The 25,092-nt window shown below is 41.1% G+C and overlaps 1 protein-coding gene across 3 annotated transcripts in view; it reads left to right on the top strand.

Moving 5' to 3' along the window:
- The window catches only part of elmo1 (engulfment and cell motility 1 (ced-12 homolog, C. elegans)), a 93,633-nt gene that overhangs the window by 8,877 nt on the left and 59,664 nt on the right, over positions 1–25,092 (top strand). For 2 of the 3 annotated variants that reach the window (XM_063899432.1, XM_063899430.1), the window contains exons 1-2: positions 13,671–13,882; positions 23,878–24,034. In XM_063899432.1, coding sequence (XP_063755502.1) covers positions 23,957–24,034 — 78 coding nt within the window. In that variant the 5' untranslated portion in view covers positions 13,671–13,882; positions 23,878–23,956. Of the gene's footprint in view, positions 1–13,670; positions 13,883–23,877; positions 24,035–25,092 lie in introns of those variants that run through there. The other variant, XM_063899431.1, reaches the window with a different exon arrangement.

The following is a 25,092-nucleotide window of genomic DNA, read 5'->3' as shown; positions in this document are numbered from 1 at the left end:
CATGGGCACCGGCTCGTGACTGACCAGGCAGGCAGGGCTGGAGCCTTTCACCGGGTAAACATAGGGAGGGGAGGGCCTGGGTGTAGCATATGGTTAACAAAAAATAAAAAGACGTGGGGGATAAATAAATAATAGGATGGCTGTGGAGAGTCGCAGGCTGAGGGCAGTGTTTAAGGGTTTGCAAATGAATGGGTGAGCCCAAAGATAGAACATGGGGCATCTGTCAGGATAGGGGAAGGCATTGTGGTGAGAGGGTGTGGCAGCATGAGGTGGAGTTTGGGCTCAGTAGGCAGGAATGAGCAAAATAACAGTAATAAGCATCTGTGAGACTACAAAGGAAAGGGAAGACAGAAACACAAGGAAAATATATTTGAAATATCAGTGTCAGTATATTATTCATGGCAACCATGAGCTTATGTGTTGTGGCTGTGTGCAGTGGTCCGATACTGATGAGCCATTGGTGGTGGTGATGAATAACAGTGTGCCTCCAACAGTGCAGTCAGTCACTATGGAGGATAGGCAAAGAGCACCCAGCAGGGAGGAAGGGAGTGTTTTGGTGCAGCCAGGTCTTGAAGTCACCCAACGCATGTGTGGCGGTGGGTGTGTTTGCTTGTGTGGAATTAAGGGTATCTTGATGTGTAGCCACAGCTGGGGGTGGGCTATGGGAGGGGACTGAGAGACAGCTGGCAGAGCAAAGGGTGAGTGTAACGAGGAGCGAGTGTGACAGCCACACTGACTCCTTTGTTCCCACTCTCTTGTGCCAGTCACAGCGAGTAGCCTCGATGGCTGATCTGTGTAGGGAGTGAATCTTTTCACAGCACCCGACCACAGACACGGCAGGGATGCCATGGTGAGGGAAACTTCCCACTGGTTAATAAAGTCGTGACATTGATGATGGCGCTTGCAGTGCCCACTTTGATCTTTAGCATTGGATGGCTGTGTGGCCAGCCTCGTTGCGGGTCCACAGGTTTCCATCAAGCTCAATGTTGGTCCAAAATGCTCCTTCCTTCACGGGACTGATTCATTTTTGGTTATTTATAAGCAGTGGACATACATCCCAAGAACTTTTAAACAAATTCCTCTGCCTTTTTGTTTTGTCAGTTAACCCTGCTGTCGTTGCACTGAGCTGAGACTTTTATTAGCTCTCACGTCTAACTAGTATTTAATAACATACTTTACACTTTGGTTTCTTTTATTTGCCTGGTAGCCTGACTTAAAATGAACTAAACAAGTTATATTATTGCTTTTAAAAATACAAGCAATACAATACAATGTAATAGGTACACCTACTATCGCTGGAATCCTAATACATAGTCTGATCTTTGCGATATGGCCACAATCCTCTATCCTGATATGGGTTTCCAAGGGTTACTTTTTCATTTTGAAGAGCCTGGGTCACATTTCTTCAAGTTTCAAGGTTTCAAGTTTTCAAGTCATTTAGTCATTTCCTCAATTTCCCTCGGGATAAATAAAGCTTCTTGAATCTTGAATATGCACAGCATATACAACGTACAGTATATGGCAGATATGTATAATATATAGATATGTGTACTATAAACAGATATGTATGGCAGATGTGTATAATATATATATATATATATATATATGTATGTGTGTGTACTATAAACAGATGTGAGCAGACATTCACAGAGCTCAGGAGTTCAGCAGTCTTATAGCCTGTGGTATAAAACTGTCTCTGAGTCTGGTGGTCTTGGTCCGGATGCTGCGGTACCGTCTGCCAGACGGCAGCAGACAGGACAGATTGTTGCTGGGGTGATGGGGGTCCTTTAATATCCTACTGGCCTTCTTCCTACACCGCTGGGTGTAGAGGTCCTCCATGGATGGCAGCTCCGTCCTGGTGATGTGCTGAGCAGTTTTCACCACCCTCTGTAGAGTCTTACGGTTGAGGGCGGTGCAACTGCCATACCAGGCAGTGATGCAGCCAGTCAGGATACTCTCGATGGTGCACCTATAGAAGTTGCAGAGTATCCTGGAGTCCATGTTGAACTTCCGCAGCCTGCGGAGGAAGAAGAGCCGCTGTCGAGCCGTCTTGGATATGACCCTGGTGTGATGTGTCCATGTCAGGTCCTCACTGATGTTTACCCCGAGGAACCTGAAGCCGCTGACTCTCTCCACAGGAGTCCCGTCGATGGTGATGGGTGTCTCTCTGCCTCTTCCTGTAGTCCACAATCAGTTCCTTTGTTTTGCTGACATTGAGATGGAGGTTGTTGTCCTGGCACCAAGATGTCAGGGCTCTGACCTCCTCTCTGTACGCCGTCTCGTCGCCGTCTGTGATCAGGCTGATGACGGTCGTGTCGTCAGCAAACTTGATGATGGTGTTGGAGCTGTGTGTGGCCACGCAGTCGTGCGTGAACAGGAAGTAGAGGAGAGGGCTGAGCACACAACCCTGAGGGGCTCCGGTGTTGAGGGTCAAGGTGGAGGATGTGATGTTCCCCATCCGCACTGCCTGGGTTTCAAGGTTTCAAGGTTTCAAGGTTTTTATTTGTCATATGCACAGCAGATACAGCGTATATGTTGGCAATGAAAATCTTATGTCGCGTGCTCCTCCAACAACTCAACATACATGGTGCAAAAGATAAATAAAATAGTGAAAAAGAGAGAAGAATATTTACAATATTAACAATACAGATTTGAGGATGTGAAATATATACATATGTGGAATACATTGAAAGTATTTAAATACTTTACACTGTTGAATGAGGAGGTATGGACAGATGCATATATTATGTATAACAGATGTATATGGCAGATATGTATAATATATAGATATGTGTACTATAAACAGATATGTATGGCAGATGTGTATAATATATATGTATGTGTGTACTATAAACAGATGTGAGTAGACATTCACACAGCTCAGGAGTTCAGTAGTCTTATAGCCTGTGGTATAAAACTGTCTCTGAGTCTGGTGGTCTTGGTCCGGATGCTGCGGTACCGTCTGCCAGACGGCAGCAGACAGAACAGATTGTTGCTGGGGTGATGGGGGTCCTTTAATATCCTACCGGCCTCCCGTTAGGAAGCTCATGATCCAGTCACAGAGGGCGCTGTTTCGTAGTTCCATAAGTCAATTTATCTCAAAACTGTATTTATCAGTCACAAGTTAATTGTTTAAATGAAATAATTGCCAAATTATGCCATTCTAACAGATTAGCCAATATTGTAATCGGCCAGCTATCATAAATTGTTTCATATTTTCATCCTGGTTTTGTGGAATACAAGCTAGTCCTTGTTAAGTGCAGTGCTTAGGGCCTGTGTTTAAAGGGAGTATTGGTTACTTAACATGACCTTTCTATTATAAAGCCTATGGAGCTAGCATTATCAGAGCACTTTAGCACATCATTACCCTGGCCTTAGCACTTGATCATTAGTCTAGCGTGAGCACTTCAATGCAACAATTTGAAATTGTTTTTTTTGTTGTTTTGTGTGCTTGATTCACAGAGAGCTGGCAATAGCAGCAGAAGATTTCCACAAGATAGCCTATAACCATTGTTAATAATGTCATTGCACCTGTAGACCACTTATTACGCCTGTGATGATAGTCATCAGTGCGAACATAATTGTAGCGCCAGCAACATTGAACAGCAGCCTGCTCGCTATATGCTTGTGTAATGAGTGTTGTTGAGGGCCTGTGTTCTCCCCTGAGTTATGGTTTAATAAGAGGAGTAATTTTTCCTCTGGTTGGGAGGAGCGCTGTATGTGTGCATTGCTCCTGTGTGGCTTCTGGAGGAAATGCTGCTACTGAGTGCATCTAGTCTATCAAGATGCAAGGTCACTTGAGACAGCTTCCTGCACCTTTCTTTTATTAAACCTGCCTGCTGTGTGTGTGCATTTATCTTTCTCAGCACGTTAATTGTCACTCCTCAGAATGCCAGTAGCCTGCAAATAATGGACCGACGGATGGAGGATGTACTCTTATTGCTTATTCCTTCATGTTATTAAGAGGTGCTTTAAAAGGCTCTACAGTAAAGCGTCAACCCGCTTACCACCATTTAGCTTTCCATTTTTTTCTAGAGTTAAATGCGCTTTTTCAGCTCCTGAGTTTTTCCACTGAGTATCTGAACCATTTAGTTCAAGTAGGACATGTAAAAATAGCCACAAATCAATCCGAAATGTTCTCGGGCTCTTCGCACATCTCGATCTAGGCTAGCACAACCCAACAGGGGATAAAGTGACACGGCATTCAAAGCTGGGCAGAATGACTGGCAGGAGGGCATGTTCATTAAAAATTTGACTGGTAGCACCGATTCAGGCCTTGACACACTTTAAAAGCCATTAAAGAGGCTGCTGTGTGTATTATGGTTTGTTGAGTTATGATGATGATATGACCTTTTAATTATTACATGCTCGAGCGGAGATGGTAATCCTCTGAGCTATGAATTTAGCTAAGTGGAGACCACGTTTCTATTAAAAGATGTATATGATTTGTACAACAATGTATCAGGGGTTTACGGCAGACCATATTGATGGCGCAGAAATGTCTCATACTGTAAGTGTTGGGAAATTCCACCATAGTGATAGTGTAGAGAGACCTGCAAGACCAAGGAGCCATGTGTGTTCATCAGCAGACGGTCACAGAGCAATCATAGATCTTCAGATTATTTTATATAGGTTGCATCCAAACCATTTTTTTGTACCACAAGCACAAAACACAAGATAAGATTTGTGATTTTTTTTAATTAAGGAGTATGCTATTTTCTCCATAAAATATGTCCTTTTCTTTTATATCTATGGTTAAAAAGAAAACATATTTAAAGCTTATAATCCTGCAGTTTTAAAACCTTGCTTTTTATATTTCCTATATATACTTTTAATGCTGTCTCTGTCTTTCTCACTGAAGTATTTTCAGTGAGGAACATTGCTTGGGAACAAGCACCCCTAATTTCCTTAGGTTACCACTTCCAAAAGAAACAACTGTGTTTGAGAGAAAAAAAGAAAACTAAAATGTTCCAGAATAAAAATAAAACATGCTGTGTTTCTAACCAACCGGATTTCGGACAAAAAATACTTTGCCTGTCCCAAAAAATGGACCGCTTGTACTTTTTGAATCAAAGATGACGATGACAATGAAAATTATGCCAGAAATGTTTTGTCACATTTACAAGTTAACACAGCATGATAGAATCAAATCACCACAACCACTGATAGTTGGATATTATCACAACAACCACATTTATTTTGAATCTTTCTCCTGATAGCATGCTGAAGCACTCTTTGTTCAATGTGTGTGTAGACCCTGCCATACAGTGTTGACTCTGTCCTTGCAAGGTACCCAATATATCAGAAGCTCTCTGTGCTCTCAAGCTTCATGGGAAAAACCTGCACTGCAAACACTTGCAAAATATACACCAACATCCTGTGTGTACGACTGCATGGCTTTCCCTGATACCAAATGTCTGAAAGCAATCCTGGTTGTGTATGTTTGCCCAAACACTGAACCAAATGAAAGCATGGCCTTGGTGGCTCAGCAATCATTTGCAATGGAAATTCCCTGACCTGGGATGCCCAATCCTTCACATCCCATTTATCTCAATGGGGCACATGCCAGCCCTGCCAGCAATGTGAGCAGAGGGAGTTAATCTCCTGCAATGTAACAAAGCAGGTCTGAAAAAGCTTTCTACTCATCAGCGAACCAGTAGCCTTTTAGCATAACACCCCTACTAAGACTGTAGGTATAACTGTAATGCTTTATATACAACCCTGTAACAGGAAAATGCCTGTGGCTGGAGGATACCTCGAATCATCTGTGTGTTTTTACAAAGCTGCAGATTTGCCAATTTGAAATGTTGGGCCTGTTTTTTCTTTTTTTAAACCCAACAATCCTTCACCATATGTTTCTTCAAAAATAAAAACAGTCTCCGTTTTAGATGTGTAGGTACAAGCAGGATTTTGTGACATCGCAACTCATTTGGAAGCCGATTGTGCTCCAATATGCAGAAGTGTAATGTACTGTAGGAAAACATCACCCTCCCCTCACCCCACACACTGTGAAGAAGAAGCCATCTTTTTTATTTGTTTGACTTTTGAAATGAGCAATATTTACATATTCATGGACTCCAGGTTTTTAATGAGGGAGAAAAAGTCCATGTTCTTAAAAAGAGTGATTGCACTGTTTCAAATGTAACTTTTTTTGTCGATCTATCCACACCAGACAGAAATTCTAAGCAGAGCTTTTTTTAAATATGTATGTTGGGAAGTTAAGCTGCAGTTTCCTCGACAATCTTCTAGGCCGGCTATATCATCGAATGTGCCTACTTAGACTTCCATGTTTGAATTCCATTATTGCACATTTTCCATTCCATTTTTCTCTCTTGTGTGATGAAGATTTATGTATGCAACACTGACAAGGACATGAGATTAATGCAGTGAAAAATATTGTTTTTCTTGTGCTATAGATAAGGCCCATCATTTTCAGCCCCGTTACAACCCCCCTCAATCAGTTTTCGCTCATTTTAAAAAGAGTTGTGTTTAACAAGATGTGCACCATAACGTCTGAACCTTAACACTTAAATTCATTTCCGCACTCTGCCATCCCTTTTCTCTAAAATGAGTGAAACTAAGCCTTTAGCCACGGTATTGTTCTTGCATAATCCTCACTGCTCTATTCTGGGACTTCCACACAACTCATGTTTGGTCGGCAGAGTGCACTGCTCTTTTTGTGGGTCCGTGGGTGTGTTCAAGTAACTCCTCAAACCACCTGCCCGTTTGGTTTACAATTAGATCACAGAGGACGTGTCATCATTGTCTTCGTTATGAACAGCGCTAATCCTGTTAACGGATGGATCAAGCTCTGTGTTTTATGAACGAGAAGCCCCACAGAGGGGAGGTTTACATCTGTTTTCATTTGCGTGTACACTCATAGTTTTGTGAGCATCTCTTCCATAATAACCGCTGGTACTTTTTTCCACCAGCTGTCTGGGGTGTAATTTTAGCACTGGAAGTTGTGCATGACCCTGCTGAACTCAATGTTACACCATACTGAATGCGTGTGGAGTGTATACCTATTTCTTTTAAACATATATTTAATTAGATGGCGTTGAGCGCAAAGCAACTTGATTTTAAAACTGCTGTTTCTGCAAGAGTTATTTTTTATTTCCATAACAGCAAGTATGGTCCAGACCAGCATGCATGTGATGGATAAAACATGCCTATCATGGCGCTCTGCTGGAGAAGAGTTATTGATTTGCCCCGCGGTCGTACAGTTTGATTAGTTACACAATGCAGAAAACTGGAGCCGCTCATAATGTAATGTCTATTTTTTCAATGAAGGCCCAGCTTCATAACATGAATTGTGTCAGTGTGATGAAGCAGTTTATGTTTAGGTGGTTGTTTGCCTTCTCTCTTGAATAAGAGGGGGTGTGAGAAGAGAGACGCTCGGTTTCGCTCGCTGTTCTGCTGGAGTAGTCAAGGTCACTTTATGATGGAGGCGTTTTTCTGCTTGTGAATGAAGAATGCAATGCTAGTCCCTCCTGATGCTACAACGCCTCCTGCCTTCTCCAACACACAAACACACACACTTGCACACACACTCACACAGGCTCCACAGATAGACAATGGGACTATAGACCTGTTTCCATGACTTCCCTCTCCGACCAACCAAAAAGCACCATTCACCGTTCATGTGACCCTTGCAGGGATTTTGTATGGTCCCTACCCATCCCCTCTATACATTCTCTTTCACACACACACACACACACACACACACACACACACACACACACACACACACACACACACACACACACACACACACACACACACACACACACACACACACACACACACACACACACACACACACACACAGGAGGGGTCCAGGGAACTTTTTCAGGATGGCCTGTTCCTTGAAGCATGGCCTCAGAGGTTGCTATCATTGTTGTCTTCAGTGATCAGTCAGGGAGAAGCTTTGGTCAAGCCCGCCCCCCTCCTCTCCCACCACTCTCTGCTGCTTTTGAAGAATTGCACTTTGATGTTGTTTTTTTACTGAATTTAAAAACAGTTTCCTTTGGAAATAAAACACACTTAAGCTTAGATTTGTTTTATGCCCAGTTAACAGTCGTTAATTTTCGATTACATAGAATATATTATAGTTCATTTTTGGTTGCACTTATTATAATCATACTAAATGTGATGTAAAGGGCCAAAGGCCAAAGTTAAAGTTATTTGTTTTTCATTTTTGAAAATAAGCTAGATGTTCAGCAGTTTAATCCGTTCATCCCCAACAAGTAAAATATTTACTAGACAATGATACATTTATCCCACAATAAACATGTGGTTAAATCCCCTCCATAATGATCAGGTTCCTTCACTGCTGCTGTTTTGAGTATTATGACAGTCACATTCCAGTCCAGTCCGTTCCCTTAGGCATCAAGGCTTTTTTTTTTCTCCAGAGAGGCCCTAATGGTCCAACTATGCAAGTTGATTACACCAAAGACCCCTCGGCCTGCCGCCAGACCAGCCACTGTGGGGGCTTCTGGGGATGCACAAAGCATAGCAGACATTTTTATCTCCTTAACCCACATCTCTGGCAATTTAAGGTTTAGGAAACCGCTGTTATCAGCCGCCATAAAAGACCAGAATGGGCGAGTGGTTTTTGTGTACATATTGTTTTTTGGGAGGTAATTGTCATGGTGTGGCATCTTTCGTGGTGGCTCTAGCATTATTTGCAATGTAGCAAATCCTTATACTTTTTTTGTATCCAATTCAGCTTACTACTAATGTCTATTTGCTTTTTTATACCCTTGCTGCTTTCATCATAGCTTTTATCCAACATTCCCTGCTGTGTTTTTGCTGCTTCAGAAAACTTTCCTGGTAGTAATTCACTTTTAAAGACAATATTTAATCAGGTAGTATTTCCATAGCTCAATCCTCTTATATCTGTGGGTTTGGGAAAAAAATACACCATAGAGAGCGAGTGTTTGACCTGGACAGGCTGCTTCGAGCAGGGATGAGAAGCCTTAGAGAAGAAGGTCATGCTGTCAATGACTCACTAGGCCTGTAGGCTTTCTCACATTCACACATGCACACACACTCTTTTCCTAACAGGCAGTGAAAAAGCTTCCAGGGTAAACACCTAATTGTGCTCCTCTTTTCTGTTTTTAAGCTCTCACCGCCGACCTTGATGCTGACTGATATTGAGTTATGTAATGGGGGAGGTTGGCATGTTATTTTTAAATCTAAAGAGAAAAGGAGATTGTGTTTGAAGAGAGCATATCCTATTGTGTTTCAGTTAGCGAGGCAGTGGAGGAAAAAACAACATGTGTATTAGTCCCCTTACGTAACTCTCTCGAATACACAAGCTGCGAGTGCAGAGGATTAAAATATGCACACCGGGGTATTTTAATGGTACAGGTTATGTTTCATAATCACTTACATCTCCAAAAATATCATGAGTTGATTGATCAGCGAACAGTGGTAAACCTCATTTGTGAATAATCTGCCTCTGTTTTTCTGCTCACTTCCCGGAATTTTGTCACTCAGATGTTGGATGCTGTAAACATCCGATCAATTAGAATAAATGAATGAATGAATTGGGTATGATGTTGATCATGGCATTTGGCTATTATTAATATTACTACTGATCAGTGTATGCTGAATTTCAGATCAACCATTACTGCATAATTGTGGTGATGTTTATTTTTACCCACTTTTTTTTGTTTATGTACACTTATTTGCTAATATAGGGCTGGGCGTCGACTTCTAACTATGCTAAGCTTAGCTAACCATCAGCTAACTTTAGCCAAGTATTAACAGTACAGATATGAGTCATTTAAACGTCTCATATAACTCTCAACCCCTCAATACAAGTCATATTTGTGAAAAAATCCCAATAAGCTTGCACTAGCAGTTTGTTGTCGTGTTTACCCAATGCAGGTTTATTGTTTATCATAGTTATTTCAGTGCGCTAATGTGGTGTAAAACTCCTGTGAGACAAGCAGGGAGTCAGCAGCCCATTAGCCTGTATGATCATGTTCCTATTATTACTATTATAAAGTATTGCAGAGGATAATGAGAGGATATTTGCACAACCCGTGGGCAGTGAGACCCAACTAACTGCAACTCTACTTGACATTTTATGCAGTAAGGTAGACCCAGGAGTGTTTGGTCCAATTAAGTAGCTGCTAGCAGGTTGTATGTCCATTAACTTTGCCTCTGTGGTCTTCACTCCTGTTGCTGGGGTGTTTACTCTGTATTAAAGATGTGATTTGGACTATATTTCACTGGGGTAAGTGTGCTCTTAACTCCTGTGTTTCCAATTTCTTGGTCCCAAATATAAGGGAGGGAAGTTATGACAGGTACGTGTACCGTTTCTGGGAAACTGTAGAGTCATGTTCTCATTTTAGGGTTTTCAATTGACATCTCTGTAATGTACTTATGCATTACTGTATATGTTGATGGTTTGCAGACTGCCAGACCAGCATACAAGGATGTGTCTTGATGATCATCATCTGGACTCCAAATTGCAATTTGATGGAGGAATCCTCTGCTGTTAATATATATGGCCCATCAAGATAATTAGATTACATGTACATGAAGTCCCCTTGTAATCCAGTTCAGGCTTCCTCCTCAGGCTCTTCCAATCAGGAAGTCTGTTTGTGTCCGGGATCTTCTTCGTTGTGGAAATACTGCGACACTGTATTTCTAAAGGCTATTAGCTTGTGTTTATTTGTTTCTATAAATACAGCCAGCATATGGTAACTAAGCATCCTGCCAGAGGCAGTGGTTTCTTGAACAAGGCCAAATGAGTTGCTTGCTTTTGCTGTTTTGAGAGCTTGTGTTGTTTTGGGAACATTGTGTGATCATACACCTACTTGTGAGGTGTTGTTTGGCAGGGTGATGTGAAACTAAAAAGTGGTCCAGCTTTCTTAAAATGCATGGATGCTAACCACTGGGTTTTGACAATTACAAGTTAAGCATGTTGCTCCTCTTCAAGTGGAATAAATTTGGATGTAGTTTTGAAAAATTGATGATTCCCTGAGGTTTTGTGGAATTATCTTTGCCTGACAACCTCCTCTGCAAGCAGAATGTGGGAATGTGCAGATTTATTTCATGGTTAAAAAATGGGAAAAATAAATCTGTGAATAAGAAAACGGGTTATGAAACACTTACCGAGCGAATGACATCAACACCTGTCTGATGTTGTTATCCAACATCCCCAGTTACAATTTTACATTTTGGGTTTTCACTCTCATCTAGAGCCATTTAGAGTTCCCTCTTACACAGAGCTTAGATTTCTGAATCACTAACTATAGTCACAGCTGACTTATAATTGTCTGTTTTGAATAATAATAAAAAAGGTGTTATTTTGATAAATAATCAGGCTGTTGTTTCAATTATCAGTCAAAATCTTACAAATGGCTGGTTTCTTACTGGGCACAGGAAGTTTTTTATAATGTTTCATTTGGGTCGATAGTCTGTTAACTGTAACTTGGATCCCCTCATCATGGTTTGTCTGTATTGTCGTTTTATTATGTTACTCTGTACTGTAAACATGACATCTATTACACAGGATTAAAAATCCTTGTTAAAAGTGATATACACAATCCACTTTTGCACACAATGGTTTAATTGAATTTTTTCTTGGAAGTTTACAATTACTTCACAAATTAATTAGAGGATCAACCTGATCACTGATTAATCGTTACGGGAATTGTTCATGACAAAAATAAAAAAGAGAACATAGAGATTCTTGTTTTATATAACATTAATCTGAACTGGGTTTAGGACTGGCGAAGAATGACTTGACATTTTTCACTGTTTGTAACCTAGAAAAATCACATTACAGCTTTTTGAGTATGTCAAAGATAGGGCAGGGTACTCTCAGGCTTTGATGAAGTGTGGGGATTTTGACAAGAGCAGCAGTTGTTTGAAAAATGGGTGACAAGGGTGATTTTGAAAGATAGTCGACTGAAACGGAGAGCCGCATCCTGGATGGGTCAGTGGGTCTGACGGAGAGAGCACAGAGGAAGGGTATTCATGTGGGACCTGAGATAGTTTGGATAGATTATTAAAGCTTTGACATGGAGTTCGGAAAAGTCCCCTGTGAGATCTCCTACTAAGCAGACTTCACTCTGTTTAAGCTTCCCTGACAGACAGTGTGTGTAGATCCAGAGAAAAAACATTCTTAGCTCTCTAGCAAGGATACATTAGTGTCAGAGGTCCTCTAAACTGTTTCACTTCCTCAGGTCTCCATGTCACTGAGGCCAAACCTAAACCCATGACAGATAAACTCACGCAGGGCCTAGTCTCCGTTCACCTATTTCCTTGCAACGAGACAAAAACCCACAAAGGAAATGGCTTGTTTCTACTGGTTAGTTTTTTTGCTGGTGTTGCTGTGTTGAAATGTTTCCAGCTTGGATTCTTGTCTTTCTGGGGCTCTCAGGGATTTTGTGTCAGAACTAAAAGTCCTGTATTCTCGTGTTTATGAGGCTCATACGAACCAAAATTGACCTCAGCATGGGTGGGGTAAACATCTGTTTTTGTGACACTTGCACAGATGGCCTGTTGAGCTCTGAGACTAAAATAAAGTTGTTATTGGGCTGTTTTAACATTACAAATATTTCATTTAGGTCATTTAACCTCTTAGCTCATGCGCCCTTTTGGACAGTGCGTTTTTATTTGACTCACTCTGCTGGCGCTGGTTGTGGACTGTTCTGAATCTGTTGCATCACTGGCGATTGGAGGAAAGTCAAAGCGTTATTGGTAATCACCTGCTCTCTGGACTTTTTTTGAACAACAGTGAAAATGCATCATTAAATCTTACTTGGCTGTAAAAGCAATAACACTTAACCCAAGGTTCATGAGGATTTTCTTTTTTTTGTATTTAAGATTGGTTTTGGGTCTTTTTCTGTATTTTTATGACTGTAGCACAATGTGGACATTACTCTTTGTCCCGATTCCCTGATCACTGCGTCTCTTGTCGGGGAGCTGTCTACAATATGTGAGTGGAATTTGTTTACTGGGTTAATCTTTAAGGCAGCAGTTCAACACTTCAGGAAATACACATATTAACTCTCTGTCATCAATTTTGAAGCATCAACATGCAGCCTTAGCTTAGCTGATCTTTAAGCTTGGAAGTATGGGGAAATTGCTTTCAATCTAAGAAATGTGTCTCTAAGAAAGCTCACTAATTAACAACTCATGGTATTTGTTGATTTGTAATCTCAAGTTTATACAACTAGCTGCTTCAAGAATTTACTCTACTGGTAAAGACATAGTCCGGTACCTAACCCCCTGTAAAACCACAATGTTTCGCCCAGTATTTGGATTAATCCAACAACATATACATTGTTTAGTGAGCTTCAGAGCTGCTGGTTTATGGATTTAGTCTCCTTTGGACAGAGCCAGATTAGCTATTTCAAATGCTGCTTTAAAAGTGCAGTAATTTATTCTCGCAGCAATGCACTGGAGGAGGGAAACACTAATGAGATATTTATGAGATATGATTACCCTTAATTATTCCATTCAGCTCAATTACATTTTTTTTGTTTTTAATTTCTAGGAATGGATTCATTGGTTATTTCTTTACATGTGAGGTAGACTCTCCTTTTTTCTTGCTGGAATCTTATCTTTGAAATTTGCCGCTTTTTACAGCAGACAGACCCGTTTCCTCTTTTCTCGACAAACGCCTACTTCCTCCTTCTCTCTGTCTCTCTCAGCACTCTCTGTTGCCTGAGGCTGAGCACTGCACTAACCGTTATGAAGTTTTTGTCAATGGCTTATGATGCTGAAGGCACTGCACTTGCAGGCAGAAACTCAGACTGAAGTTGCTTATAAAAGAGCGGCCCTTTCTCTACACTGTTAAGCGACAAGAAGCAGGTTGATTCGGAGGCGTACTCCTGTTGGTTGTCAAGTTTTCCGGGTGAGTCCTCACGTCTTCATGGTGTGTTTTACTCTTCCTTCACGTTACACAGGATGCAGTAGGCCTCAGGGTGCGGCTCTGCTCACTCTGCAGCCTCCTCTCCTCTCCAGTGTGTCACCAGTGGACACGAACATTGTGGTGAGATGTTTGCAGTCGAGAGCAGTAAATGTCTTGGTACGTTTACTGCTTGGTACATGCTTGCTGGCTGGCCCGAGATGGGAATCTATGGAGGGTTTCCACATCTGACCAGAGAAGAATGGAAATCTCAAAGAACGGCTATATTTTAAGTTTTGTGGCCTCATGGTTTTTCGGGGGGAATGGAAATGTGGTAGCTTTAGTTTATGATTTAGGATAGGATAAAGAATGAGCATATTTAAATCTGCTGGATTGAAAGTAATTACTTGGCAGTTCCTCCACAATACACATTATGGATTAGTTGTGTGCCTGCGGTCCTAATCTTGCCTTGTATTTTCTTTCCCTCTGGCAAGTGTCTTGTTTTTTTTTTGCCTCAGTGTCTCTTAATGTTCGAGTGTTTTGATTATCTGGGTACTTTTTTCAGAATGCCATCCAAGTACCTCTAATTGTTTCTGACTCACTTGTTTACCTCAAATTGCTGGCTTGCTCTACTCACAACACACTATTTAGGCTACGCTTGTACTCGTTCAGCAATACACTGTCGCTCCATGCTTCCCTCGTTCCCTTGTGTGTGCAGATTTAAGTGTCTAGACACACAAACAGTAGATTCAGCTGATTACGTGCTGCAGAGACGCTGGTTGTCGTCTCAGCTGGCTTACCTCTCTGCAGGGGTGGGGGGTAGGTTGGCTGCTGTAACGAGCTGCTGGTACAGACATCTGACAGGATATCCTGGTTTGCAGCATTAAAGTGAGAACCAGGGCGGCTTTGTGACACAAAGATGCCTGCTAAGAGGTGTGATGGAAACTTCTGAAGCAATGGAGACGAAACTCGGAGAGACACAGGAGAGCAGGAACTGAAGCAAAACACTGATGGATTTATTCGGAGTTGCACCCGTAGAATTGACAAGCCATGTACTGTAGGCACGAGTTGCCACAGCGGTTGCCAAATGAATTCTGAAGATCCTCTCGAAAATAGGAAGAGGTTTTAACTAGTTCCGAATGGGTAATCGACATTCTTCAAGCGCCAGACTAAACAATCTCGGACCATACGTCTAACTAAAACTGTCATCTAGGTCACATATAAGGTGTTTACCGGAGCATCTGGGGCCAGATAAACTAGCACAGATACTGCTGAGATGTTTGTCAGACCTATCACCAAACTTTAGAAAACACCATACTGAATTGAATGAAAAAATATGTCCTCATTTGATGCTGTTTGAGGAACATTCTTGGTCTTTTCAAACTGTTTGTATACACATGGATGTTAAGTCTCTTACACCATGCCACTTCCTCCTTTGGTTAAATCTAGAAGCCATATTTCTAAACCCTGACATCAGCCTTCCCTTTTTCCTTTTGTCTTCTTCCTTTTATTTGTAGCTGTTTTCGCCAGCCCTTTGTCTTAGAGCCTGCAGCTTTCCTGTTGGCTGGGTGTTGGGCATGTGCCTGTGTGCATTTGGGAGGGATTGGGCATAACACAATAGCATTTTTAAGATTCTTAGGTTGAGTCTACTTTTGCTATCATGTTTTATAACGGGACACTCACAGGGATGCAATTCAGGGCTTAACTCTGCAGTTGCCAGAGGGTAAGTGGTGATATTTTTGAGTAGCTTAACTACTTTGATAAAGATTGATGTTGATAAAGAAGTTGTATAACCACATTTTACATCAATGAGAAACTGTTTTATAGAAGGAGCGGAAAGAGTTTGAAATGTAGAGTAAGGCAGATGAAATACAAACCTTAATGAAACAGTGTTTTGCAAAATGACTAAAAGAAATGGAAACAAAGTCAACAAAATGAACAGTGTTTTTGTTGATGAGGGCTGAGGGGGTACAACTTCAGACAAGTTCTAAACTTTCATCCAGAGAGCCGTGAAACACTGATGTTCAGATAAGGTGTGTGTGTGTGTGTGTGTGTGTGTGTGTGTGTGTGTGTGTGTGTGTGTGTGTGTGTGTGTGTGTGTGTGTGTGTGTGTGTGTGTGTGTGTGTGTGTGTGTGTGTGTGTGTGTGTGTGTGTGTGTGTGTGTGTGTGTGTGTGTGTGTGTGTGTGTGTGTGTGTGTGTGTGTGTGTGTGTGTGTGTGTGTGTGTGTGTGTGTGTGTGTGTGTGTGTGTGTGTGTGTGTGTGTGTGTGTGCGCGTGCGAGAGAGAACACTCGAGGGTGTAACGCGACCATCCTGTGGCTAGTGTGTGTAGGCGTTTGAAGGCGTCGTGCTGGGAGCAACAATAACTCGTCCTCTGCACCATGTCGGTGGCCTTTTGTATCAGCTCTCAGATAACGGAGGGTAGACTTTTTGCAGGTTTACACACACACACACACACACACATAGGCCCCTGCGGCGAGGCGGGCCCTTACTTGAGACATCAGATGAAGAGCTGGAAGGGGTTCTTTTGAAATCCACCCAGCTCATACAGTAGGTTATACACAAAGCCACATTCACATTACATTGTGAAAGTTTATTCTACTCACACCGTTACCAAAAGATGTGACGGTTCATGACTATTGTTTTATGCTTCAGAAGCATTGAAAAACACAGGCTGCTTTCATGCTGGTATTTGCTATAAAGCTTGGTTTCCATATATTTATTGCAGCTTGTCAACTTTTTACTTTATTTCATTTACTTTAAAATGGGTGTCAGTTTATGGAAGTTGCTTGTGAAAATAAGGTTTGTCATAGTTAGAGCAACGGTCAATCCATTGTAGCATAATTCACATAATTAAATATATTTATCAGCTCAACCCTGGTTTTTGGACAAATCCAATATCAAAGGGCTCTGATCCGATCAGAGACAAAGTATTGATCGGAGCATCTGTATAAGATTTATTAACACACAAGATCGGAGACGCATAAAATATTGACAAAGTGGGTGCAGTAAAGTTGATGTGACAGGCGAAGGTGGGCAGAGAGCGGCATCAATAAAGTGAATTTGTGGCCTGACATGTATCATGTGTCAAAGTGTCTGAAGGTGAGCCAAAGTGAGATCACATGCTCTGGAGTTTGGTGTTCAGCATGCATCAGGCTGCTCAGAGTTGTCAGCAGTGGTAGAACGTAACTAAGTTTACTGAAGAACTTAAAGTTGCCATAGAAAGGAAAACTGTATTTCCCTTGGCATAGTTGAATAAGGAGAGTTCGGTACATTGAGCTGACATACCGTGAACTTCAAACACCATTGTTTCCTCCTTCTCGTACAAATCATGAATACGCATATCACAGCGGTAAAACGGGCAAATTAAAACAATCCCTGTGTGTGACGGCACACACGGTACTCCAGCCCCAACAGCTGCTGGAAACACTAATGCTAACACTTACCACTCCGTAACGTTGCTCTCCAATCTCCGACCAACTGGCTGTTCTTCAAATTCATCAATTTCCTACATTTTTTGTATAAACCAAAGTTATATACCTTCTTTGTAGACACCAGAGAACAATTTCAAATACCACCTTTACGTTTGAGCTACATGTACTTGACTTGAGTATTTCCACTTGATGTTACTTTATACTTCTATTCCACTTCATCTTAGCAGCAAATATATTGTACTTCTACTCCTACATTTATTTGACAATATTATTCATTTTACAGGTAATTATTAATAATAAAAACATCAAATAAACTTGGATGGAGATACCTGGCAGTATAAAAACTTACTATTTTCTAGTTGCAAAATGTAAATCATAGACACTTTAAGTATATTTAGCTGCTTTTGCTTTTGTATTATTACTTGAAGTAAGATTTTGAATGCATGATGTTTACCTGTAACAGAGTATTTCTACACTGAGGTATTATCACTTTTACTTTAAGTGTAAGATCTGAGTACGTCTTCCAGCTCTGGTTGTCAGTTCAAGGTTAGGAATAAATTACCTGAAATTTAAATATCGGTAAAAGAAGGATTAATGGTTTGGTCGAGGTGTTAACAAAGGTTTTATTATACTGTAAAGGGTGGGGTAAGGCTATGCTGCCTGGTCACACTGACATTGTCTGTGAAAACTGCTGCCTCATGTTATCTCACATCATTAGGCTTCATTGTAAAAGGTCCCTGGAGGAGCTGCCAGCTAAGGATGTGCTTTACATAGACTTTGCCCCCCCTTAATATCTTACCCCCAGTCTCACTCTATTTCTCTCTTTATATATTTTTCTGTCTCTCTCTCCTATTTCTCCAACAGCTAGACCTTAAAAAGTTCATTATAATTCAAAGAACTTACAGCAAACTTTTATTATTTTATGTTACCTTGTTATGCCGGGGTTTTTAATCAAAGTTCTTTGAACACAGTTGCATGCTATTTAAAAGTGGTGATTGAGTATTTTTTAGCCGAGCTGGACATGTAATGAAGCAAATAAATTGCATCGTCACAAAGTTAACTGCCGAACATGATTGTACTACTTGTACGTCAAGAGAAGTTGTTATATATGACTTTCTAACTTTTGCTGATCTGTGATTTTATTTCTCTTTCTCATTTCTTCTCTATCCTCTCATCTTTTGCTCTTTTATCATCTTTTCTCTTGCTCTGCTTGGCTTTATCCTCCTCTCTCCATCTGCCTTGTTTTTTTTTTTATCCTCCTCTGTTTATCTTAATGTACTTTTGAAGTCATTTTTTCATGTTGACTGTCTTTGTCTGCCATACTTTACTCTCTATTACTTATCACTCTCTTCGTCCCTCTCTGTCTCCTCATGTTCACTTGTCTCCTTCATGGCTCCATCTTCTGTCTTTCTCCTTCTCCTCCCTCCTCCCTTCACAGACGGTGTGACCCTCACATTACACGTTATGAATTATTGAGCTGAAACCCGGCACTCTTCTGCTGCCCAACAAATCACAGGCCTTCTCTCTTTCTCTGTTTCCTCTCCTCTTACCCTCTTTATTGATGGTTTTGTTCCCTTAATTTCGACCTCTGGCACCATATCAGATCACAGGGTAACATGAGAGTTAGCTTTTTTCCTACTCTTTTGTGGCTAATCTTGAAGAATTACGGCACATGCTTCTCTGGTTACGGCAGGTGGGCTCATGCTTGAGGACAGATTAACTGCACACACACATTCACAGATTACAATATGTGCTGGACTGCAGCCCAGTGAGATGAGTGGTGTTGGTTTTGGCAGCACATTAGTGCAAACAGGACATGAGGGCAATTAAAACAATGAAAGGATTGTAAATGTGTGTGTTATAAATTGTAAAAAGATTGTTTATTCAATGTTTAATTGCCCTGTTTATGTTTTGTGGTCAAACTTTGCAAATAGTATTTTCTGAGGAGAAAGAGACTTGGCAGGAAATGGAGAAATGTCAGATGCAGTAGACACAAATAATAAACAGTGGAAAAGAGGAGAGGAAATAAAGGAAGCGTGGACAGATCCTGAAAAGGTTCTTCTGAAAAAAATGGGAGCTCTGTGTCCTATCATCCTGAGTGTGAAATAAACACACACTCAACTGAACCAGGTTGCAGCAGATCACCAACTCTTACATAATGAGCTCTGACAGCAGCTAGCTCACTAACAAAGTTCCATTTACACTGTAAGGAGGCTGTGATGAGATGCCAGAGCGACAGATTAGGAATTGATACATGGCCACCCACGCTATAGTAAACACTCATGAAGACATATATAGGATATATATTGAGACAAACACACGCACACACACCTGAGAAACATGTGTTGTTTGCTCTGAAATTGTTCCCTGGAGCAGTGTGTGTCGATCACAGGAAAACATGTTGATCAAATGAGCATTTGCAGCCCTGCTCGTGGTGTGCCGGTGTGTCTCTCAATTACATTGTGTGTGTGTGTGTGTGTGTGTGTGTGTGTGTGTGTGTGTGTGTGTGTGTGTGTGTGTGTGTATGATCAATAAGCCTCAAGACAGTCTACCTCTGAGTCATCTGAAGTTCTGGGAAAATGACAAGGTGCTCGGGATGCACACACGTACACACACACACAGTCTTTCCCTCAGTCAGAAGGTTAGTCGTACATTTTGACCCACAGAGAAACTTTGCGCTCTCTCTGTTTGAATAGAATTTTGGTTTGGTACACATGATGCACCAAGTTTGATACTGTCAGATGTTTAATTTGAATAATTTATGAAACATCTTTTGTTATATAGCCTTCTTTCAGTGTTTTTTATAATATATTATTTTATACCAGGCTTCAAAGGCCTTTGTAGCCTGCTTTACAACTACCTATAGCCTAAATACTAATATATAAGCATCTCTACCTTATTGCTGCCCAGTCTATTTATTTTTTATTTATTTATAAGACACCGTTTTCGGATCAATTTTTGGTCTGCCTTTGTTTTTTCTTCCAAATTAGTTTGGCTTCCCCGCTTGTCTCTCTAAAACCCTCTTAAAATGTTTGCGCTCATTTCTCTCAAGTCAATTTAGACAGGCATAACTACAAGACCCAGGTTGTCATAAACTAAAATGATTACTATGTTAGTTTTTGGAGTTGAGGCAGGTCTAAAACCATGCTGGCAGGTCTGAGAGAGGCTGTAAGAATACTATAATGTTCTAATAGGCATCAGAGACAGAGTACAGCTGAGGCTAATGAGGCGCTACTAGACAAGCTGTGTATATTTCATCGTGAGGGAGACATGAATGTCTGTAGCAATTTTCACGACAATCGGTTAAAAAAAATATTGAAGCATTTCACATAAAACCACTAATGTGAACCTCATGGTGGCACCAGTTGGGGAATCAGAGGATCAGCAAAGTATTTCAATTCATCCTAAGGCATCCTTGAGTGGATGTAAAAGAATATCATAGCAATCCATCCTCTAGTAGTTCAGATAGAAGGAGAAATAAGCCTGCATGGTTAAAAACAGACTCAAGAGTGGCAGCTTTCCAGCTTACACCAACTTGACTGCCTCTCCATGTGTTCAGTCAGTATGGGGAAGGGTGATAACGTGTGCATAGATGACTAACATGCTGTTGTAGAATATAGCTGAATGAATCACTCATTCACACATCCTGTGCGTATGTACGGCGAAAGTCTTGTGAGGAACATTTTGTATCCTTTCATCCAGTGAATGATGTTGCTGCTGATAAATCTCTTAACATGAATGCAGATGTTTTTTATGCATCCTTTGTCAGAGTTTTTAAAAAAAGTTTTGCTCACTCCACATCCTATGCACCACTTTAATTTCTAATAATGGTTACCACAAGTTATATTTGTCAGGTTGCAGGGGAGAGGCAGAGGGGAAAGGGAAACAGAGAGACACACAGATGCAAGTGTCTCTCAAAGTATTTCGCATATGTTGTCAAACCAGTCGAATGTGTAATGAACATACGCTGTCATATTCCAATGGTTTAAAACTCCAAGAAGACGGGTGGATTGAATCATATTTGGGGAGTTGTGACAAACATGACTTGAGTATGACACACGCTTTCCGAAAGAAAGATGCATCCACATCTTGAGCTATTGATGCAGCGGCTGCCATGGTAACGGGCCCTTGAATAAAGGCTATGTGGATCATTATGGGGTGACTCACACACACCATGCCAGGCCAGTCTCATTACGTAAAAATCCTTAGATTGATACGTGCTCATCAAAAACACACACACGCTTACACATTCTCTCAGTGTTTATATCCACTGCCCAGACAGACAGACACACACACACACACACACACACACACACACACACACACACACACACACACACACACACACACACACACACACACACACACACAACTCTGGTCAGTCTTAGTGCACACACATTTTAATAATCACTAAGCAGCCTGTGTTTATGCACAAAACACTCACACTATTCAGCTTTCTCCCAGGAGTTACTCGGAGCCAGTCTTAATGCATAATGGATTGAGATTAAATATGTAAACAGGCCTCTAAACCAGGAACTAGGATGATCCAAGCTTTCTAAACAGGCTAGGAGGTAAATAATTGATGCCTTCCTCAGTCCGTTTTGGAGGGTATCTATGGTGCGTTTTCCACTTGATAACTTTCTGGTGGTGGGTTTCCTTAGGCCCCCTGCAAACACACCGAAGTGGCTTTACCCAGCTTCCCCTGCGAGGCTTTATAACTTGCTTATTTTGGAAAGCCACAGGGTTTCAGGTTGAGCTGCCTGCCTGTTCCTCTGTTAGATATCACAGGAGCCAGGGAGGTGCCACCAGGGATTTGTGTGTGTGTGTGTGTGTGTGTGTGTGTGTGTGTGTGTGTGTGTGTGTGTGTGTGTGTGTGTGTGTGTGTGTGTGTGTGTGTGTGTGTGTGTGTGTGTGTGTGTGTGTGTGTGTGTGTGTGTGTGTGTGTGTGTGTGTGTGTGTGTGTGTGTGTGTGTGTGTGTGTGTGTGTGTGTGTGTGTGTGTGTGTTGCTATGCGATTTACGAACCAGGGTGGTTGCAAGTACAGATTTAGATTTCTGTTGCATTTTCACCCGTAAAATATTTAAGTGCCTTTTTATTTGTTCTGTCTCTTCACTGGTAAATACATCTGAAACAAATTCTCTTCTTTCACTTCGTCACTCTGACCCTCCTTTATCCTTCTCTTTTATTCCATTTTCCTAGAATTTGTATTACTGGTTTTAAAAGTCAGATTTTGATCATGAAGAGGAGGAATTTGATTGGACAATGTAATGGTACCATTCTTTGTAAACTACTTCAAAGTCATATTTTTAAATATTGCTCAATGCAATACAATATATCTGTGTCATGCTAATAACCTCGGATATATTGGTCCTGAAAAATGTATAATTGGGGCTTTACTCCAAACCCTAGCCAAGTTATCAAGATGAAGTCACTCGGGTAATTTACTTGTTGTCAAAGCTCATCCAAAAATCACAGACAGTAAACAGGCAGGACAGCAACAATTAAAGCAGGTTTTTGTACAGATTTTATTCCTCTTTACTTCATGGAGAGCACAAAACATGATTTAAAAGTATTTGTGCTGCTGTAACATCACTTCAGTGAAAGAGAGATGGAGCTGCTGTTATCTCCTAAACTGCAGGGACTTAAAAGGAGTCACTTATTTTACTCTGGAAGTCATAAAATGCTACTGGGTGGTTTCAGTCTTTCGGTTTAAATGACTGAATGAGGGCAAAGTCCCAGTGAAACAAAGTAGATCTGTAACTTTATGATTCACTCACCTGCTGTGACCTCATTAACAGTTAAGCTTTGATTTGATTGAAACTCTTGAGTGTATCCGCCCCACCGGCACACTGTGTGTACACAACTGCAAATTAAATGAATCTGCTGCTGGAAATAAGTCAATTGAGGGTGCAAATAACATCAGTTTGTTTGCTTTGGTTTGCATAAGTAGGTTTGGTGGTTGAACTGTGTATTTGAATATGATTTTAAGCACAGGTATATGGAGTAATTTGCAAAAAGGGCTTAGTTTTTAAGGTCAACCGTGACACAAACAGAGGAGTGTGTTCTAGCTGAGGACTAGAGATGGCCGGTAATGCACGTGTGGTTTCTATAATAGCACTGATGATAGACCCTTATGCTTCACAGCCAGGAAACCTGCCCTCAGATGCTGCTGATAATGTGAGAGGCCATTGTGTGTGAATGTACGCGTGTGTGTCTGTACACATAAGAGTAGAGTGGTGTAAGTAGGTCAATTTGCTGATTTCCTCTAAACCTTGAAATGTTGTATGAAAGTAAATGATAGGTATGAGCTGCATCTACTGCCAATTCAGTTACTGTTGAGTATCTGCAGAGTGCTTCACTGTACTCATGTCTTGTGTATTTTCCAGCATTGTTCTTGTTAACCTTTCTCCATAGTCACATATAATACTCTTTGAATCTGGAGGATGCTAATGCAACCAAACACCTGACGTAACCAGACCTAGTTCTTGACTAATGTGCCCCATTTTCTGTCTTCTCCCGCTCATCTCCCTTTCCATTCTCTCCTTCTCCTTCACTTTTGTCCTGCAGGTTTTGGATGAGCTTCCTCCAGACGTAGTGACAGAGGTGTGAGTCAGAGAGACCTACACCCCCCAACGCCCCGTCAGCCATGCCGCCGCCGGCAGACATCGTCAAGGTGGCCATTGAGTGGCCGGGAGCCTTCCCCAAGCTCATGGAGATAGACCAGGTAGGAGTCAGAGCACAAAAGAAACACAGTACTATATATCCGTTACTGCCCTTTGTATCCACAGAGAACTCAATGTAGCAGACACTCACCTTGAACTCGTCGCATATTTGGTCAGGACACAGTATTGTAACGTAATCTGCTGTTGTGTATACTGTGTGTGTGTGTGTGTGTGTGTGTGTATGTCTGTGTGTGTGTGTCTGGAGGGGGGTTGGCGGATGTGTTGAGGGCATGATGCATCTTTATTCCTAGCAATTACACTAATTACCAAAAGGAAAAGCCTTAATTAAAGATGTTTAACAGTCAACACAGCCTCAGCTTTGACATAACTTTACAGAATATGAATGTGATGGTGGAGGCTGTCATCTTACACCATACATTAAGGCCTATATTATTAAATGTTTTGTTGACTCAGAAATATTATTTATTTATTATTTTAATATTATTTGTAGCTCCATCATTTCAGGCCAATGCCGGCTCTACGTTGTTCATTATGTAGAAACGATCCATCAGATAAAGGTGCACGTAGATGAAGGATCAGGTTCCTATTGTAGCAAAACACTTGGACGTTTTCAGCTTGGACGCTACCAAATCTCTCATAAATGTACTATACAAAACCTGTAGAAGGCATGTTTGTCATTTAAAGCTGCCCCTGAGTGCTGCTCTCAAGCTTGACTATAGTTTATGAAAGTTTTAATGGCTCAGTTTAAATATTTTGTCTGGCTGTGTGCACACAGCAGCTTGCAGAAAACTCCCTAACTAAGGATCATTCGTGAGTGAAAAGGCACCTCTCTTTAACACACTGCACAACGGCAGATGTGTTTTGTGTAGTTAAACAATACAAACAAAGGGTGGTGGTTGTATTTTTTGGGGATTTTTCTTGCGTATGGACTTGCATCAGTTACAGTAAAATCTTCAAGTCAAACTTTTTCGGACACACATTTGTATTAAACACTCATTAAATGAATAGTTCTGATTTGGCATTTCCAGTATATAAAGCAACTCAAATCTACAGTAGTTCATAACAACAGGTACCTGTTAGCCGTAATGAAATGTGTGTT

This window comes from Eleginops maclovinus, chromosome 13, assembly GCF_036324505.1.
Source record: "Eleginops maclovinus isolate JMC-PN-2008 ecotype Puerto Natales chromosome 13, JC_Emac_rtc_rv5, whole genome shotgun sequence".
In the NCBI taxonomy this organism is placed as follows: domain Eukaryota; kingdom Metazoa; phylum Chordata; class Actinopteri; order Perciformes; family Eleginopidae; genus Eleginops; species Eleginops maclovinus.
This window is presented reverse-complemented; position numbering and strand designations above follow the sequence as displayed.